General features: G+C 42.2%; 1 protein-coding gene across 1 annotated transcript in view; it reads left to right on the plus strand.

Moving 5' to 3' along the window:
- rictora (RPTOR independent companion of MTOR, complex 2 a) overlaps positions 1 to 20,956 on the plus strand; it is a 212,927-nt gene that overhangs the window by 39,204 nt on the left and 152,767 nt on the right. The window contains exon 3 of the mRNA XM_060834273.1: positions 17,354 to 17,451. Within this exon, the coding sequence (XP_060690256.1) occupies positions 17,354 to 17,451 (98 nt within the window). The remainder of the gene's footprint in view (positions 1 to 17,353; positions 17,452 to 20,956) is intronic.

Here is a 20,956-nt window from a genome sequence, read left to right on the forward strand (position 1 = left end):
TCCATGTCCCTCTGAAACCTGCAACATTTTTCAGGACTGTCTACAACTCCACCGATTTTAGTGTCCTCCTCAAATTTACTAACCCATCCTTCTAAGCCCTCATCCAGGTTATTTATAAAAATGACTAACAGCTGTGGCCCCAAAACAGATCCTTGCAGTACATCATTATTAACTGAACTCCAGGATGAACATTTCCCATCAGCCACAAATTGTCATTTTTCAGCTCGCCAATTTCTGATCCAAACCACTAAATCACCCTCAATCCCAGACCTCAGTATTTTGTGCACTAGCCTACAGTGGGGAACCCTTATCAAATGCTTTACTGAATCCATATATACTACATCAACCGCTTTACCCTTATCCAACTCTTTGGTCACCTTTTCAAAGAACTCAATAAGGTTTGTGAGGCACGACCTACCCTTCGCAAAACCGTGTTGACTATCCCTAATCAACTTATTCCTTGCTAGATGATTATAAATCCTATCTCTTAACCATTTCCAACTACTGAAATAAGGCTCAGTGGTCTATAATTACCAGGGTTGTCTCTACTCCCCTTCTTGAACAAGGGGACAACATTTGCTGTCCTCCAGTCTTCTGACACTATTCCTGCAGTTTCATCTCTTGAAAACTGAAGGAAAACAGCTGCACTTTGTATTTAGTCTGTCTTCATAGCTAAAACAATCCAGCCCTGGGCAGCATCCTCGTGAATAGGGGAGACGGTGGCATAGTGGTAATGTCACGAGGCTCGCATTCCAGAATCCAAGGCAAATCTCATGAGAAGTGAATGGTACCAGAGGGGAGAGAACAAATGGGGTGCTGAAGGGAGTAAGAGAGAGCATGCATGAAGGGAATGAGAGATTGCTGAGGTGAGGAGGAGGAGCACAAGGAGAGGTGGGAGGGGATGCTTGTATCCATTATGGGGAGATGGCAGGAGTGGGCCTTGTCCATTCTCTCTCTCTCTCCACCCCTTACCCTGCCTGATATTTGGGTCGTAGTCCCGCAGCACAGAACTGGACCCTTCGATCCAACTTGATCATGCTGACCAGATTTCCCAAACACAACTAGTCACATTTACTTGCGTTTGGCTCATAACCATCTGAATCTTTAATGTTGTAACTGTACCTGTTTCTACTTCCTCTAGCAGTTCATTCCATATATGCTTTATCCTTTGTGTGAAAACTTTGTCCCTCAGATCCCTGTTAAATCTATCCCCTCTGACCTTAAACCTATACCACCTGGTTTTGAACTCCTCCCACTCTGGGGAAAAGATTGTTGCTGTTCACATTATCCTTGCAAGATGATTAACTCTCACCCCTCAACCTTCTGCACACCAGGGAGAAAAAGGTCCCAGCTTTTCCACCCTCTGCTTAGCACTCAAATCCTTCAAGTTTGGCAACATTGTTAAGAGATTTTAGATTAGATTCCCTACAGTGAGGAAACAGGCCCTTCGGCACAACAAGTCCACACTGACCCTACGAAGAGTAACCCACCCAGTCCCATTTCCCTCTAACTAATGCACCTAACACTATGGGCAATTTAACATGGCCAATTCACCTGACCTGCACATCTTTGGATTGTGGGAAGAAACCGGAGCACCCGGAGGAAATCCATGCAGACACTGGGAAAATGTGCAAACTCCACACAGACGGCCGCCCATAGTGCTAACCACTGAGCCACTGTGCCTTCCACTGTCCCCCAAATCTTTTCTGAACTCTTCCAATTTAATAACATCCTTCCTATAGCAGTAGTCCGAAAGTGATCTCACCACTGTCATGTACAGCTGCAACACGGCATCCTTCGAGGAACTTGATGCTCTCCATCCTTTCAACCGCCACTCCATTGATGTAGATACTTTCTGAAATCAACGATCCTGTTTAGTTTTGCTGACGTTGAAAGAGAGGGTGTTCTTATTGCACCACCTCACCAAGCCCTTTACCTCACTTCTGGATTTTGACGCATCGTTGTTAGATATCCATCACACTATGATGGCATCATCAGTGACCATGTAGATGGCATTCGTTTTGGCATCAGAGTTGTGGATGTACAGGGAGTACAGTAAGAAGCTAAGGATGCATCCTTGTGGAGGGGAGGGGTGGGGGTGTCCAGTGTTGAGTGTTATTGTGGAGGAGGTGAAGTTAACTATATTCACTGATTTGCAGTCTATGGGTCAGAAAGCTGAGGAGTCCAGATGTTCCAGGGATGAGTGCAGGGCTAGGGATGTAGCATCCTTTGCAGCCTGTTTCATTGGTAGGTAATTGTAGGGGGTCGAGGCAAGCTGGGACACTGGAGTTGATATGGGCCATGACCAACCTCTCAAAGCACTTTATGATTGAGTTCAGCGCCACTGGGTGGTACTCATTATGGCACATTACATGTGTTTTCTTAAGTATGGGGATGTTGATGGTTTTGAAGCAGATGGGGACTTTGGCTTGTAGGAGGGAGAGGTTGAAGATGTGGGTGAATGCCTCCGCCATTCGGTCTGCCCAGGATCTGAATGCTTGGCCGGGAACACTGGGGACTGTTGCTTTCCTTGGGTTGACTATTGGGAAGACCAATATGATGCCTGCAGCAACGACAGTGGGCACAAATACGTCTGGGGCTGTCGGGCCAGGCGTCACCGCGCCGCCAGCATTCTGCTCAAGCCTAGTATAGAAAGCATTGAACTTGGCAGGGAGGGATGTGTCTTTGCTATCTTGTTCTGCTTTCTCTCCCATAATATTGTTTAAACTTTGATGGGATGTGTATCTGTAATGCTACTTACAAGGAACTATGTACCTGTACCCCGAGGTGTTTCTGTCAGCAACACTCCATGGGGCCTTACCGTTAACTGTATAAGTCCTGTCCTGGTTTGTCCTGCCAAAATGCAACACCTCACATTTCTCTAAATTAAACTCCATCTGCCACTTATTGGCCCATGCGTTCTTTTGATGGCTGGATCAGTGAGCTCTCATTTTGAACTGCTGCAGTCCATGTTCCATAAGGAGGGAATTCCAGGATTTGGACCCAGTAACACTCCAGGAGCAGTGATATATTTTCAAGTCAGGATAGAGAGTGGCTTAGTGGGGAACTGCAGGTGGTAGTGTTCTATGTGTCTGCTGCCTATGTCCTAGATGGAAGCGAGCTGCAGAAAATGGGGGCGATACTAAATGAGTATTTTGCATATGTATTTACTGTGGAAAAGGATATGGAAGATATAGACTGTAGGGAAATAAATGGTGACATCTTGCAAAAGGTCCATATTACAGAGGAGGAAGTGCTGGATGTCTTGAAATGGGTAAAGGTGGATAAATTCCCAGGACCCAATCAGGTGTACCCCAGAACTCTGGGAAGCTAGAGAAGTGATTGCTGGGCCTCTTGCTGAGATATTTGTATCATCGATAGTCACAGGTGAGGTGCCGGAAGACTGGAGGTTGGTAGACATGGTGTCACTGTTTAAGAAGGGCGGTAAAGACAAGCCAGAGAACTATTGACCGGTGAACCTGACCTCCATTGGTGGGCAAGTTGTTGGGGGGTATTCCTGACGGACAGGATGTACATGTATTTGAAAAGGCAAGGACTGATTAGGGATAGTCAACATGGCTTTGTGTGTGGGAAATTATGTCTCACACGCTTGATTGTGGTCTTTGAAGAAATAACAAAGAGGATTGATGAGGGCAGAGCAGTAGATGTGATCCAAATGGACTTCAGTAAGGCGTTCGACAAGGTTGGGTCTCATGGAATACAGGGAGAACTAGCCATTTGGATACAGAACTGGCTCAAAGGTAGAAGACAGAGGGTGGTGGTGGAGGGTTGTTTTTCAGACTGGAGGCCTGTAACCAGTGGAGTGCCACAGCGATCGGTGCTGGGTCCTCTACTTTTGTCGTTTACATAAATGATTGGGACGCGAGCATAAGAGGTACAGTTAGTAAGTTTTCAGATGATACCAAAATTGGAGGCGTAGTGGACAGCGAAGAGGGTTACCTCAGACTACAACAGGATCTTGATCAGATGGACCAATGGGCTGAGAAGTGGCAGATGGAGTTTAATTCTGATAAATGTGAGGTGCTGCATTTTTGGGAAGCAAATCTTAGCAGGATTTGTACACTTAATGGTAAGGTCTTAGGTAGTGTTGCTGAACAAAGAGACCTTGGAGTGCAGGTTCATAGCTCCTTGAAAGTGTAGTCGCAGGTAGATAGGATAGTGAAGAAGGTATTTGGTATGCTTTCCTTTATTGGTCAGAGTATTGAGTACAGGATTTGGGAGGTCATGTTGCAGCTGTACAGGACATTGGTTAGGCCACTGTTGGAATATTGCGTGCAATTCTGGTCTCCTTCCTATGGGAGAGATGTTGTGAAACTTGAAAGGGTTCAGAAAAGATTTACAAGGATATTATCAGGGTTGGATGATTTGAGCTATTGGGAGAGGTTGAACAGGCTGGGGCTGTTTTTCCTGGAGCGTTGGAGACTGAGGGGTGACCTTAGAGGTTTACAAAATTGAGGGGCATGGATAGGATAAATGGGCAAAGTTTTTTCCCTGGGTTGGGAGAGTCCAGAACTGTAGGACATAGGTATAAGGTGAGAGGGGAAAGATATAAAAGAGGCCTAAGGGGCAACCTTTTCACACAGAGGGTGGTACGTGTGTGGAATGAGCAGCCAGAGGAAATGGTGGAGGCTGGTACAATCGCAACATTTAAGAGGCATTTGGATGGGTATATGAATAGGAAGGGTTTTGAGGGATATGGGCTGGGTGCTGGCAGGTGGGACTAGGTTGGGTTGGGTATCTGGTCGTCTTGGACGGGTTGGACCGAAGGGTCTGTTTCCATGCTGTTCATCTCTATGACTCTATAGTTGTAGTTTTGCATTGTGGTGTCTAAGGACCCTTGGTGAAGTTCGATAATGCATCGTGTATACGCTGCTGCTACTGCGTCTTGGTGTGGAGGAGTGGATGTCTGTGCATGTGGTGCTAATGCATTTCAATGTCTGCAGCCATGGGTCTGAAGCTCCTTAGTTTGAAACTGAGGCCAAAAGGTGGTTGATGAGAGAGATGAACAAATCTTTAGGGTATTCTTCATAAATTAAAAGGATGTAGGTTTGCTTGCCGAACTGGAAGGTTTGGTTTCAACCTCAGCGAACAAACCTACATCCAGAACCTCAACCTGAGCTACCGATCTTCTCAAACCCCGTGAATATTAATAGTGCAGAAAAGAGGGTGATATTTTTTCTACATCTCTGGGGTGTTTTCGACTAATTTGATAGTATACTGGCACCTGAAATGTAAATGTCCCATTTCCCAGAAGCAATTTTTCCAATTAAAGAGCATAAATATCACCAGAAAAATGGTTGACCTTATGTTGATTAGATCATTTGATGGGTTTATTTGAAGACAGAGTTTTTTATTTGCAGTTGTCAAGAATTAATTATTTTGGTTGGGCTACAAATACTGTTATAGAAGCCAAATTTTAAAAATAATCTTGGCACTAAGCCATATGGAATTTCATAGGTTATTCTGAGTCATAGCCTATGACGACTAAGTGTAATTTTAGACACCAACTCAAAACATGTATGTTCATTGACGATCACAATACTTGTTGCCTGTTTTCTGATCCATTGCAGTGCATCTGGGAGGGGGACTGGAGTTGAAAATTTTATCGAAGATCGTATGAGGAAAGGCTAAGGCACTTGGGGCTGTTCTCATTGGAGAAAAGAAGGTTTAGGGGAGATTTAATAGAGGTGTACAAGATGATTAGGGGTTTAGATAGGGTTGACAGTGAGAACCTTTTTCCGCTAATGGAGTCAGCTGTTACTAGGGGACACAGCTTTAAATTTAAGGGGTGGTAGGTATAGGACAGATGTTAGGGGTAGATTCTTCACTCAGCGGGTTGTGAGTTCATGGAATGCCCTGCCAGTAGCAGTGGTGGACTCTCCCTCTTTATGGTCATTTAAGCAGGCATTGGATAAGCATATGGAGGTTATTGGGCTAGTGTAGGTTAGGTAGGCTTCAGTCGGCCCAACATCGAGGGCCGAAGGGCCTGTACTGCGCTGTATTTTTCTATGTTCTATTTTTCTATCATGTAACTGATTCACTCCAGAGCTCGGTAATCATACAGGAAGTATTCCGTTCTCTTCTGGGAATTTCAGGGAGTCTTTTCCAGCAAAGGAAGGGAATGTGTTTTTACAGTGATGAAGTCTTTGTGAAGAGTGCATTTCAGTTTGAGAAGGAGGAACCAGCTAATATATTTATGCTTGTTTGGATCCTGAAAATAAATAATTATTTAAGACTTGTGCAGGGCTTGGGAATGATAAGCTGGTAATCATTCTTCTTATACTGTGTTGCTTATCTTAATGATGTGGAATATTCAAGGCATTTCGGATTAGCAGCTGAGAACTTGCAACAACATCACAGCTGGGTTCACAGAAGGTTGATGACTTCATAGGATCGTTAAGAATATGAGATATACTGGATGTGGTAGTATGATGCTATTGGATAAGAAAAAATGAGAGGGTAAACCAACTTAATAGGCAAGGGGTGGTGCGTTTTCAGAATGACCACATTAGGTAGACAGTTTCTATTATGAATGCAAACCAGATGGAAAGTATTGATAAACTTGCCAACAGATATCACATCGAAACATGAACTCGGAGCAGGAGTAGGCCATTAGGCCATTTTGAGTCTGCTCCATTATTCAATAAAATAATGTCTAATCTGGTTATAGTCATAATTTCCTGGTGTCCTTACCTGGTCTGGTCTACTTATGACTCCAGACCCACAGCATTGTGGTTGATTGTCAACTCTTTAAAATGGTCTAGCAAGACATTCAGTTGTATCAATTGCTACTAAGTCAAAAACATAAATTGTGATGAATATTAGTGAGAAGCAAGAGGATTGGGATGTTTTTAAAAACCAGTAGAGGACAGTTTTTAAAAAACAAAGCAATAATGGAGGAGAATGTGAAATATTGGTAATATTGGTAGTAATATTTTAAAAATTGCAAGAGTTAATTAGATGTTTCAAAAGTGAGAAAGAGGTAAGAGTGGACACTGGACCTCTGGAAAATAAGTAGTAGTCATGGGGGATCAGAGGAATGGCAGAGTAACTGAATAGGTACTTTGCGTCAGATTTCAGGGTGGAAGACATAGTGTACCAGGACTTCAAGATTCAGAGGGCAGAGGTGAATGTAGTGGCCATCACCAAGGACAAGGTATTGAGAAAGCTGAAGGATCTCAAGGAAGATAAATTACTTGGACAGGATGCACTCCACCCCAGTGTTCTGAAGGAGATAGCTGAGGAGATTGTACCGTCATTGGTGGTGATCTTCAGGAATCACAAGAGTCAGGGAAGGTCCCAAATATTGGAAAATGGCAAATGTAATATCTTTTTAAAAAGCTAGGAAGACAGAAGACTGAAATTGTAGGCCATTTAGCCTGATCTTGATCATTAATAAGATTTGAGTCCATTATTAAGAATGAGATTAAAGTCCTTGGAAAAGCATGGTAAAATAGGGCGGAATCAGCATGGTTTTGTCAAGGGGGCTGCATCATGCCTGACAAATCTACATAAATCTTTGAGGAGGTAACAAGTACGTTAGACAAAGGAGAGCCAGTGGCGGTGCTCTGTTTGAATTTCCAGAAGGCCTTTAACAAGATGTCACACAAGATGCTTTTAAATAAGATACAATCCTGTGGTGTTAGGAACAAGATATTGGAATATCTAGAGAATTGGCTGACTGGTAGAAGATAGAGTATATGGATAAGAGATTTACCAAAGAAGTGTCAGGTGGAATAAAATGTGGATGTGAGATTATGCACTTAGGTAGGAAGAATAGAGGAGTTAACTATTTTCGAAATAGAGAAAGGCTTTAGAAATCTGAAGCACAAAAGGACTTGGAATCTTTGTTCAAGATTCTCTGAAGATTAACATGCAGGTTCAGTTGGCAGGTAGGAAAGCAAATGTAATATTACCATTCATTACAAGAGAGCTAGAATACAGGAGCAGGGAGCAATAGATATACTAGTGAGGCTGCATCGGGCCGGTCAGACTGCATTTGGAATATTGCGAGCAGTTTTGGGCCCCTTATCTCGGGGTGTGTGTCCAGAGGATGAAAGTATTGTCATTATGAGGAGTAGTTGAGGACCTTTGGCTTGGCTTCGATGGAATTTAGAAAGATTGAGGGGGGGGGGTGTCTCATTGAAGCTGAGAGGTCCAGATAAAGTGAATGTGAAGATGATGATTCCAGCAGTTGGACCCCAGATTCAAAATGAAGGGTTGACTTTTTATAATTGAGATGAGGAGGTATTTCTTCAGAGAGTTAATCTGTGGAACTCCTTGGCACAGAAGGCAGTGGAGACCAAATCATTGAGTGAATTTAAAACAGACATGGGTTTTTCATTACTACAGGTACACAATTCTTTCTCCGAAACCCTCAGGACCAGCTAATTTTCGGAATTCGGAATTTTCTGGATTTCTGAATTTTAGCGGTGAAATGTTTAAAACGTCTTTCGGAAAAGCAGACGTACCTGTGAGTACTACAAGCCCTGAGACAGAATTGACACCTGCCTGTGCTGGGCCATGCCCCTATGTCACCTCTGAGTGGATGTGGAGTTGGGTTAACTATTTGCACACCAAACAACCTTGTTATGGAGAAAATAACTTCGGATTTCTGAGCTTTTCGGATTTTGGGAATTTTGTTAAAGGATTATGTACCGTAAAGGAATCAGTGGTTCTGGGGTGAAGGCAGGAAAGTGTGGTTGAGAGGCATATCAGCCATAATTAAATGGAGGAGCAGACTTGATGGACCAGATGGCCTAATTCTGCTCCTGTATTTTACAACCTTACAAAACCAGGACTGCGGTGGTTCAAAAAGACAGTTCACCATCACTGAATGCAGATTGCTGTCCCCTGTCTGGACTAGAGGGGCATGTCTTCTAAAGAAAGTTTGAGGGAGCTAGGGCTTTTCTCATTGGAGCGAAGAAGGATGAGAGGTGACTTGATCAGGTTGTACAAGATGATGGGCATAGATTGAGTGGATAGCCAGGTACTTTTTCCCATGGCAGAAATGGCCATCATGAGGGGGCATAATTTTAAGGTGTTTGGAGGAAGGTTCTTTACATAGAGAGTGGTGTGTGGAATGCACTGCCAGCAGAGCCCAATACATTAGGGACATTTAAGCGACTCTTGGATAGGCACATGGGTGATAGTACAATATAGGAGATTTAAATTAGTTTGACTTTAGCGGAGGATAAAAGTTTGTCACCGTATAGCGGGCCGAAAGGCCTGTACCGTGCTGTACTGTTCTATATTCTGAAGGGCAACAAGGGATGGGCAATAAATGCTGCCCCAGTCAGCAATGTCTGAGTCGAGTGAATTTTTTAAAAAGTCATCTAAATCCTCCTGTACCTTTTAGAGTTCTGCTGTTTCTCTCCATTTAAAGTACAAGCTGCTTTTGTATTCTTATCAAAGTAGATGAGTTCCCATTCCTCCATTTGCCAAATTCTACTGGCTCACTTACTTATGCCCCTTTGCTGATTGCTTATGTACTCTTCACAACTTATTTTCCGACCTATCATGTGTTATCAGCAACCATGCCTTTGGTTGTTTTGTCCAAGTACTTTCTGTAATTTGGAAGTATTTGAGGTTGCAACAATGATCTATGTGGCACTCCACTTGTCACATCTTGTCCAATCCAAAACGTACCCATTTTTGCCTGTTCTGTATCCTGTTAACTAATCAGTTATCTATGCGTGCTAATATAGAATCCCTAGAGTATGGAAGCAGACTATTCGGCCCATCGAGTCCACACCGACCCTCCCGGAGAGCATTCGCACCCCCCGCTCCCACCAAAAAGACCAATCCCGCTTCCCTAGCTGTGTAACCACACAATTTCCGTGGCTAACCCACCTAGGCTACACATCCCTGAACGCTATAGGCAATTTGGCATGGCCAATACATCTTTGTGGAAGGAACCAGAGCACATGGAGGGAACTCGCACAGAACGAGGGAGCATGTGCTGAGTCCACACAGTTGCCTGAGGCTGGGATCGAATACAGGTATCTGACAGTGAGAGGCCCACTGTAACCTCCTTTAATAATAAATTCCTGCATTTTCCCTTTTGACATATTTTAAGTGAACTGGCCTGTTTTCTACTTTGTCTCCTTTCTTGATTAGACTGATTTTCTGTCTAATGGAATTTTCCAGATTATAGGGAATATTGGAAAATTAAAATCTATACATCCACTGTCTGAGCAACCACTACTTTTAAGACCCTAGGATGAAGTCCACTAGACCCTGGGGATTTATTAGCTTTCAGTTCCAATAATTTTCTCAGTGTCTTCAATTGTTTTAATGCCTGCCATCCCTATCACCTGATGATTTTACAATTCTTTGAATTGTCATTTGTATCCTCTACAGTGAAGACATGCAAAATTCATCTGCCTTTTCCTGTTATTAATTCTCTAAACTCACTCACTAGCTTACACACTTTTTAAAATATTTGTTTTTGTTTCTAGCTAGATTTATTTCATACTGTAATTTCTCCCTCCATATTACATTTTCTGTTAATTATATTCTCAATTTTCTATTTGCCACATCTTTGCAAAATTAATTTTGTCTTTTAATTTCTCTTTAGTTTCGTTTGGTTAACCACACATGCAGAGTCCTTCCCTTAGGATCTTTCATTCTCACTGGAATATATTATTTTCTGAGTATTCTGAAAGGGCTCAATGTCTCCAACTGCACATCTACTGACTTATCCCTTAACCTAATTTCCCAGTTCACAGTGCAAAGTTTAGTGTAGCCTGCTGTTAGGTTGGCTATAAAACCTCTGCTCCAAGAGCCTGTTCTTAAAATACATGATGAATTCACCATCAGGCTACTTTTGCCAGTCTGATTTGGAACCAATATGGAATTGGACTTTGACACAATGGCAGGAATCTATACTGGGGCTACAAATAGGGGCCAACAGTGTTGGGATGGTATGACCTTGGGACTTGATATTTTACCCTGGCAAATTGAGAGACCATTGCTGAGACCATTGTCTAGTGGAAGGCAGCTCCACCGATATCCTGCAACTGAGACAATCAACCTGGAGAAGTGTGAGGAGTTGCTTTTGTGTACACTTTTGGTCTCACAGGAGGGATGTGATTATACTGAGGGTGCAGGGAGATTTGCTAGGATGCTACCTGTGCTGAAAGGTCTGAGCAATGAGGAAATATTGAATAGGCTGGGGTTGAAGCTGAAAAGGGTTGCGAAGGGACTTCACAAGTGGTGTATAGGGTTATGACAGGATTGATAGGGTGGATAAATAGATACTTTTTTTAATCAGTAGAGGGGTCAGTACTAGGGAGCATAGATTTAAGTTGGACAAGAGGCCTAAAAAAGGGGAACTGGGAAATTTTCTTGGCCAGAGGATGGTGGGAGCCTGGAATTTGCTGTCTGAAAGTGTGGGTGAGTCAGAAATTCTCATAACGTTTAAGAAATATTTAAATATTCACTTGTGTTGTCACAGTCTGCAAGGTGATGGGCAAAGAGCTGAAAGATAGCATTAGTGTAGTCAGACATGTGTTATGTCTGTGTCGGTCAATGTATCAAGTGGCCACCTTTTGTGCTATAAATGTCTATGAATATATGTATTGCCTGCAACATCTTTCCTTGTGCTTTTTAAGATTTTTTGGGGGGAATGTAGGAGCCTTGTTATTATAGATTGACAACTTTTTTTATGACAAGTGATGAGTTGTCATGGTCACCATTGCTGATGCTTGCTGTCTGGTCTAGAATTTTAATTCCATACAAATTTCACCAGCTGTTGTGTGGCATTTTAACCCATCTCCCCATGCTACTCTGTCATCTTCCTTCCAGTTATGATTCCTACTCATGGAGAGTTTTCCCCAATTCCCATTGATTCCAGTTTTGCTTGGGCTCCTTGAGGCCACACTTAGTCAAATTCTACCTTGATGTCAAGGGCAGTCACACTTGCTTCCCCTCTGGATCTCAACTGTCTTGTCCATGTCTAAGGCTATAATGAGGCCAGGAGCTGAATGATTCTGGTGAAACCCAAACTGCAAGTTGGTGAGTTGGCAGTTTCAGTGTAAATGCTGCTTGATAATGCTGTCAATGCAATCTTTCATTACCATATACGATCAAGAGTAGATTGTGATGATTGGCTTGATTGAACTTGTTCTACTTTTGGTAAACGTGATATACCCTGACAGTGGGTTAGATGTTGCTTTGCTGGAACTGTGGGAGCAGCCAAGGTCATAAGAAATAAAAGCAAGAGTAGGCCATTCAGCTCAGTGAGTCTGCTCTGAAATTCTAGGAGAAAGTGAGGACTGCAGATGCTGGAGATAAGAGCTGAAAAATGTGTTGCTGGAAAAGCGTCAAAGGATCAGGAGAATCGACGTTTCGGGCATAAGCCCTTCTGAAATTCTGTAAGTTTGTGGCTGTTCTGACTGACCGTAACTCCCCTTCCCTGCCCACCATCCATCAGCTTTGACCCCTTTTGTGGATTGAAGATCAAACTGTGTTGAATATATTCAATGAACTAGTCCCTGCTACACTCTGGGAGAGAATGAAAAGCAAGTTCTGAAGCACAGGTCTTCAGTACTGCATTGGGATATTGTCAGGTATTATAGCCTTTGCTGTGACCTTGAGTGGCTTCAGCCATTTCTTCTTGCAATCTGCAGTGATTTTGCTAGACTCTTTGAATTAGTTACAAATGAGTCAACCTTATCTTTTGCAGTGATGTGCGAGTCTCCTTCATCATTGAAATTGGGGAGATTTGTAGAGCATCCTCCTTGTTATTTGTTAAATTGTCCACCGCCATTCACAACTACATGTGACAGCACTTTCAAGCTTTACTATGATCTGTTCATTGTGCGTAGCTTCTAACAAGAGGTTGAATGGCCTTTATTTGGTTTCTGGTAAGAGCATAGGACCAAGGAGTAAACCGTTCAGCCCCCGTTGATTCGGCCGCATCATTCATTTAGATCATGACTGATCTGCATCTGTGCCACTTTCCCACACTGTCCTCATGTATCCCTTCATGCCATTCATCTCCATAAACCTGTCAATCTCTATCGATCATAGACAGTAATTGAGCTTCCACAGCCCTCTGGAGTAAAGAATTCTGAAGACTCACCATCAAATAAAGGCATTCCTCCTCATCCCGGTCTTAAATAACCAATCCCTCATCTTGAAATTGTGTCTGGTTTTAGAATAGCTGAAAATGTGTTGCTGGAAAAGCACAGCAGGTCAGGCAGCATCCAAGGAACAGGAAATTCAAAATTTTGGGCATAAGCCCTTCTTCCTGAAGAAGGACTTATGCCCGAAACGTCGAATTTCCTGTTCCTTGAATGCTGCCTGACCTGCGCTTTTCCAGCAACACATTTTCAGCTCTGATCTCCAGCATCTGCAGACCTCACTTTCTCCTCTGGTTTTAGAATAACCATCCTGTCACACATTGTAAGGATTTCGTAAGTTTCAAAGAGGCCACTCTGTCTTCAAAACCCAGCTTCCTCAGTCTGTTCTTATAAAATAATTCTGTTATCCCAGGAATTAATCTGATTAAACTTCCTGGTACTTCTATGGCAAGTATATCCTCCCTTAGATAAAGAGAAGAAAGGCTATACACCGTCCTTTGAGGCCTTATCAAGGCTCTGTGCAATTGCAACGTTATGTAAATACTCCTGTGCTCAAATGGCCATGTGAAGTTCAACATACTGTTGGTTTTGAATTGTTTGTTGCACATGCAGTCTAGTTTTCAGTGATTCATGACATATGTCCCTTTGGGCACTCACCCTTCCCAGCCCCTTTCAGTTTAAGAACTACTCTGCACCTGTTTTTATTCCAAAGTTGAATAAGTTTACACTTCGGCACATTCCATTCCATCAGCCTTGTTCTCGCCCATTCACTTATCCAGTGCAAGTTCTCTCGAAGCACAACTTTCTCACAACTTGTTTTCCTATCATGCAATTCTTTCTTAAATGTCCATTTGTTACATGCTTTACCATGGATTGCAACAGGTTCCCTTCCACTGATGATAAACTAACAAGTTTGCAATTGTCTATTCTTCTTTCTTCCTTTAAAGTTGGATTACATTTGCCACCTTCCGGTCAAGAGGAACCTTTTCAGAATTTACAGAATTTTGGAAGATAACTGCTAATGCATCACTATCTCTGTAGTCTCCTCCTTCAACCCTCTGCGATGAAACTTATCATGTTCAGAGAATTTATCAACTTTGAATCTAGTTGGTACAAGAGGCAATGCTTGAAAATTTAATCCTAATTTCTTTTAGTTCCCTAGTTTCACAAGTCCGGTAGTTGCCTGGTACATTTGGGAGATTTTCTATACCTTTTTCCATGAAAACAGATACAGAATAACTGTTTATTTTCTCTGCCAGTTAGTTCCTTGTTATCATCTAGAAATTCTCCTGTTTGATGTAGCTTCACTTTCAGTGCCATCTGACAGCTCAATACGACTCCAGTAAAGTGATTGGTGTGGAGAAATCACCCAGCTCTTCACATGTCTGGATTGATACAGCTTTTCAGATTGCAATCTTTCCAGTTCTGTACCAGCAAAACAGAGATGAGGCAAAGTTAGCTGGTAAAGCAGTAACTGTTCAGCTTTGAACACCGAGGGTGGAGTGGTCTTGGATGGCACGCTCTGTTGATTTAGCGGAACAATAATCTCAATGAAAGATTGGATAATCTGATGTTTAATTTCCTCAACTTTAGAAGATTATTGAGCAATTTTGTTACTTTTGGTCTAAAAACTGAAACTACAGGGTGGTGTAAGTTTAGAACTCTATTTCACAAAGGGCAATTAATGTTAAATCATTTAAGAATTGCAGATTTTAGTTACAAATTGGTATTGTAAAATGTGAGCCAAAGCAATGTTTATGCATTTGATTTGCAGATTAGCCATAACTTGTACGCTCCTTATAGTTTACTATTTTGGCCAAACATGTGACCGTATTAGATTGCTTGATAATACTCCTGTGAAGCCCTTTGGGAATGTTATTGTTAAAGGTGCTCCATCTATACACGTTGATGTGATTTAGTAATAGTATGGTGCACCTTGAGACAATCTACTTGGGTTTACATGCTGATGAAACAGTTTTAAGAAACTCTGTTTAGAGTGCTTGTTTTTCTGATCAGACATCCTTGAGGTTGAATCAAAATCTAACATTTTGAGTCTGTTGCCTTATCTTTTGTCAGCAGAGTATATTTGCAAACCTTGTATTTTTCTCCCAATATTGTACATTGACTGTCTGGGAGAGCAGACAGACAAATCTCTCCAGCTGATATACTGGAGCTGTACTGTATTTGACCTGGTTATGTATGAATCTCCTGTTATCTAGTAGATGTGCATCATTTTCATTACTTTTTCCAAAATCTCGCTCTTTCTGTACTTGGTTATTTGAACAAATTGGGAACCAAATTACTTTAAATTGTGCTTATGACATGGTAGCTACAATACTGAACTAGAAATCACAAATTTGAATTCAGTGTTTTTGAAAAACTTAAAAACTATAAATCTCTGATTGTCTTAAAAGCTGAAGTTGTCCTTTTAAAGAAGGAGACCTGCTAGAGGTTAAAATACATTTTTATTGAGGGCTACTTATTGATATTTAGGAGCTACTTTTCCAGAGCTTGTTTTTCATTCTCCCTAATTCCTTAATTAGATGATAGTGCCTTATGTTATTACATGGCCTCCAGTATTTGTGCTTATGTACAGGACATTTGGATTCACATAGAAGAATTTAACAACATATTCAATTATTACCACTCCATTAAACTTAAAGCACAAGGAAAGCATTAATTTCAAGTATCACAAAATGTAAATTGGCATGAGATGATAATAGAGTAAGCTACAAATGCTATTTTCAAAAAACAGCTGATGCTCCTGGACGCACATAGCTATCACCCTAATACGGTGCTTTCTGAGGACTAACGAGGTGGTGGCTGAATGGTTGTGTGTTTGCCTTTAACACAGTTACCGCACTTCAAATAATTCGCAGTATAAGATGCATTGAAATGTGATAACACAAATGTAAATCTTTAAGAAATAAAACTCTTCAATATTAAATGATTCAATTGAGAGTGTCAAGTTCATACAATCAAAAATAGTTTTCTATTTAACCCCACCCCATCCGCGCCTCCTTGCAGTCCCTCTGACCTTTTCGCTGCTGCTTTTTGTCCCCGTTGCTGCTCCGTTCTGACGGTTGGTACATCTTCAGTCTCTGGGTCTCAGTCTCACCAGCCTTGCTTCTTGCCCACTCTGTAGCTGCGCTCTGTCTGGCTTCATTAGTCCATCTTCAGCTCCACTTGCTCCAGCTACTGCTTACCCTCCCGCTGTTCCTCTAATCTCAAACTGTTTCACTCCTACACTTGCTGTTGATAAGTTCACAGTAAACCTATCGGCAACAAGCATGAGGAAACAGCACCAGCTCCTTTGTTCTGACTGTTCCACCTGTTGTCTGAATGATCGCCCTCAATTAAATTTACAAAGGCCACTTCCAGAGGCAAATTTGTTCTTCACCACCTTGGATTTTGAGTGTTGAAACTTGCCATTTTTCCCCAGTCTGGCCTAAGTATAACTCCAGTTCCAGATTGACGAGCATTTTATCAAAACTTCTGTAAAAGAAGAGTGTCAACACAGATATCAATATGTTTACTGGCACACACTAGGTAATCTGGTGCAGAGGTCAGCATGACTGACCCCATAGCAATTGTTCAGTGAGTTCACAATTAGTGGACTTAAAATGCTGTGGTTCCGAAAATCCTCTGGGCCTGTCGGGTTGGCATAAGCTTGTTATGGAACATATCCCCTTGGATTTTCTTACATGTATGGTACACCACAAAACTGAGAATTTCTATAAGACATGGTGGCCCTTTTTGGAATACCTGGACACTGATTTGTCTACCACACTAAAAAAGGTTTTAATGTAGCCATAACAATTGTGCTTTACGAGTCCAATATCCAGAGAGGGGGAACTGTGAATGTACGAATCTGTGAAAATTAATGCTCTCTATATTCGAGAGTTAGTGTTTTGTTTTGTTGAACTGTGTTATTATTTATTAGTTTGTCGGGAGTTATTATTTATTTGGTTAAGTAGTTAGGTGGGGTTTTTAAAAAAATGTTTAAATATATTTATACATTTGTACATGAGGGTGGTTTGGGTTTTTTAAATTTCTTGTCTTAATGCTTTGAATTGTTTTGTATTTATTGTGATATTAAAGCATCTATTTTTCAATAAAAATATATTTTTAAAAATGTTGTGTAATGCAGGTACAGTACAGCACAGTATGTTGTACATATAACCTCTTGTGATTCAATTCCCCAATGAAAGCACGAACTGATATGCTTTTGTGTCATGTTCTAGACCCTTCAGACAACCTTCGCGAGATCCTCCAGAATGTGGCCAAGCCTCAGGGAGTCTCTAACATGCGAAAGCTTGGTCACTTGAATAACCTTATTAAGGTAAGTGATATTTGATAAGAGCATAGGTACACAGTCTCAGAACTCCAGGATGGCATTTTCAAGTAGCTACAGGACATTTTAGAATGGGAGGATGAATAGCCATTGTTGTGGTTCACAGTGGTTAGCACTGCTACCTCACAGCGCCAGGGACCTGGGTTCAATTCCCACCTCAGGCGACTGACTGTGTGGAGTTTGCACGTTCTCCCCGTGTCTGCGTGGGTTTCCTCCGGGTGCTCCGGTTTCCTCCCACAGTCCAAAGACGTGCGGGTCAGGTAAATTGGCCATGCTAAATTGCCCGTAGTGTTAGGTAAGGGGTATATGTAGGGGTATGGGTGGGTTGCGCTTCGGCGGGTCGGTGTGGACTTGTTGGGCCGAAGGGCCTGTTTCCACACTGTAAGTAATCTAATCTAATCAGGACCACTGCCATAAGTAAGAAAAGGAATAAGATTTAGGAAGCATGTTTAAAAATTAGAATCCTAAAAGTAGCAATCTCAAGATTATTACTCATGTCACGTGCTAGACAGTGTAGCAATAGCAGGGTGCATGCATCTGATGAATATGTGGACTGACAGATGGTATGAGGAGGGGTGTTTTGGATTCTTAGAGCATTGGAATGGCTTTTGGAGAGGTGGGACCACTAGGTTAGATTTGCTGTACCTGGGAGGACTGACACTGATGCACCAGAGGAAGGGTTTTTTAATGTGGTTGGGAAGAAGTTAAGTTGCAGAGGGATGGGAACCTAAACAGGAACACAGAAGGAAACAAGGGCAAAAATGAAAGGCAGAATTCAATTTAAGGAAAATGATAGGCAGAGGATTAAACCTATGATGTCCTAGGCCCAGTAATCATCTGCGTCATCAATCAGCCTCCCATGTTTGAGATGTGGAAGGCTTTTGAAGAGAGTGCAGGATAGATATGTCCCTTTGAAAACGAGGGATAGGAATGGCAAGATTCGTGAACCGTGGATAACAGCAGATATTGTGCAACTAGCCAAGAGGAAAAAGGGAAGCGTACAAAAGATCCAGGCAGCTAGGAACAGAATGGGGCCTGGAGGAGTATCGGAAGAGTAGGGCAAGTCTTAAACGAGGAATCAAGCAGGCTAAAAAGGGTCATGAAATAGCTTTAGTGAGCAAAATTAAGGAGAATCCCAAGGCTTTTTATTCATATATAAGAAGCAAGAAGGTAACTGGAGAAAGAGTTGGTATACTAAAGGATAAGGAAGGAAAGAAGACTGTGTGTTGAACCTGAGAAAATGGATGAGATTCTTAATGATTACTTCCATCAGTGTTCACTGAGGAGAGGGACATGTTGAATGTTGAGATTAGAGATAGAAGTTTGTTTACTCTGGATCACGTTGACATAAGAAGGGAGCATGTGTTGGGTAGGTTAAAGGATATTAAGGTGGGCAAATCCCCAGGACTGGATGGGATCTTTCCCAGGTTGCTGAGTGAGGCGAGAGAGGAAATACCTGGGTTCCTGACCGATATCGTTGTGGCATCCTTAAACACAAGTGAAGTACTGGAGAGTTGCTCATCTTGTCCCCCAGTACAAGAAGAGTAGTAGTTCTGAGTAAGTATGACCAATGAGCCTGATATCGGTGGTGAGAAAGTTGCTGGAGAAGGTTCTGAGGGATGGGATGTATTTATATTTGAAAGAGAATGGGCTTATCAGTGATAAGCAACGTGGTTTTACGTGGGGGAGATCGTATCTTACCAACTTAATAGCTTTCTTTGAGGAAGTGATCAAGTTGATGGATGAAGGAAGGACTGTAGGTGTCATATACATGGACTTTAGTAAGGTGTTTGATAAGCTTCCCTATTGTAGACTAATGGAGAAAGTGAAGTCACATGGTGTGCAGGGCGTTCTAGCGAGGTGGATAAAGAACTGGTTGAGCAACAGGAGACAGAGTAGTAGTTGAAGGGAGTTTCTCGCAATAGAGAAAGGTGACCAATGGTGTTCCACAGGGGTCAATGTTAGGGCCACTGTTGTTCGTAATATACATAAATGATCTGGAATTTGGCATTGTTGGTCTGATCAGTAAGTTTGCAGATGACATGAAGATTGGTAGAATAGCAGAAAGCCTAGGGGACTGTCAAAGAATACAGGAGAATATAGATAGACTGGAGAGTTGGACCGAGAAGTGGCAGATGGAGTTCAATCCATACAATGTGAGGTGATGCACTTTGGGAAGTCTAATTCTAGAGGGAGCTAACCTGTAAACAGAAGAGCCTTGGGGAAAAGCTGACGAGCAGAGAGATCTGGGAGTTCAGGTCCATCGTACCCTGAAGGTTGCTGCACAGGTGGATAGAGTGGTCAAGAAGGCATATGGTATGCTTGCCTTCATCGGCCGGGGTATTGAGTATAAGAGCTGGCAAGTCATGTTAAAATGTACAAGACATTGGTTCGGCCGCATTTAGAATACGGTGTACTGTTCTCGTTACCACATTACCAAAAGGATGCGGACGCTTTGGAAAGGGTGCAGAGAAGGTTTACAAGGATGTTGCCTGGTATGGAAGGTGCTAGCTATGAAGAGAGGTTGAGTAGGTTAGGATTGTTTTCACTAGAAAAAAGGAGATTGAGGGGAGGATCCTGACTGAGATTTACAAAATCATGAAGGGTGTAGACAGGATAGATAGAGAGAAACTTTTTTTTCCAGGGTAAGGGATTCAAAAATGAGAGGTCACGCATTCAAGGTGAGAGGTGGAAAGTTTAAGCGGGATACATGCGTAAAGTACTTTACACAGAGGGTGGTGGGTGCCTGGAATGTGGTGGTAGCAAAGGTAGCAGATGCAGGCACGGTAGATTCATTTAAGATGCATCTGGACAGATGCTTGAGTAGGTGGGGAGCAGAGGGATATCGATCCTTAGGAATTGGGCAGTAGGTTTTTACAGTGGGTTTGGACCCTGGGCTGTAAATTTTCTTTGTTCTTTCCCTTATTATGAATTCCAAAGTGGGAACGTAAGTTGATTGCGCAATGTTTAAATACTGAAGCAGTCCATATCCAAAAACAGTAAGAACTGGACAATATCCAGCTTGGACTGACGAGAGGGAAGCAACATTTATACCACAGAAGTGCCATGCAATGGCTAATCTCCATAATGGACAATTAACATCACTCCTTAACATCCAATTATACTAACAGCTTGGCAGTTATTGATTGAAAACTGAACTAGACTATCCATATGAATACTGTGGTTCCAAGAACAGTTGAAAGGTTCGGAGTCCTGCAGTGAGTAACTCTCCTGCTGTCTCTCCAAAATCTGCACATCATTTATAAGCACCATTCATTCTAAGCTGTGTGAGCACACAGCCATCAAGATGTTCTGCCCAAAACAATCAGCATGTCAAAGTACTTATTTCAGAAAGCTGAAAATGTTGAATATGCACCGATCTCTGAAGTCCATGCAGCAGAAAAGCATATGCAAGAATGTTGTCTATAAGGCACAAATCAGGATTATGATGGAATACTCCTCACTTGCCTGGATGGATACACCTCCAACAACA

This window comes from Hemiscyllium ocellatum, chromosome 2 (genome assembly GCF_020745735.1).
Source record: "Hemiscyllium ocellatum isolate sHemOce1 chromosome 2, sHemOce1.pat.X.cur, whole genome shotgun sequence".
NCBI classification, from domain to species: domain Eukaryota; kingdom Metazoa; phylum Chordata; class Chondrichthyes; order Orectolobiformes; family Hemiscylliidae; genus Hemiscyllium; species Hemiscyllium ocellatum.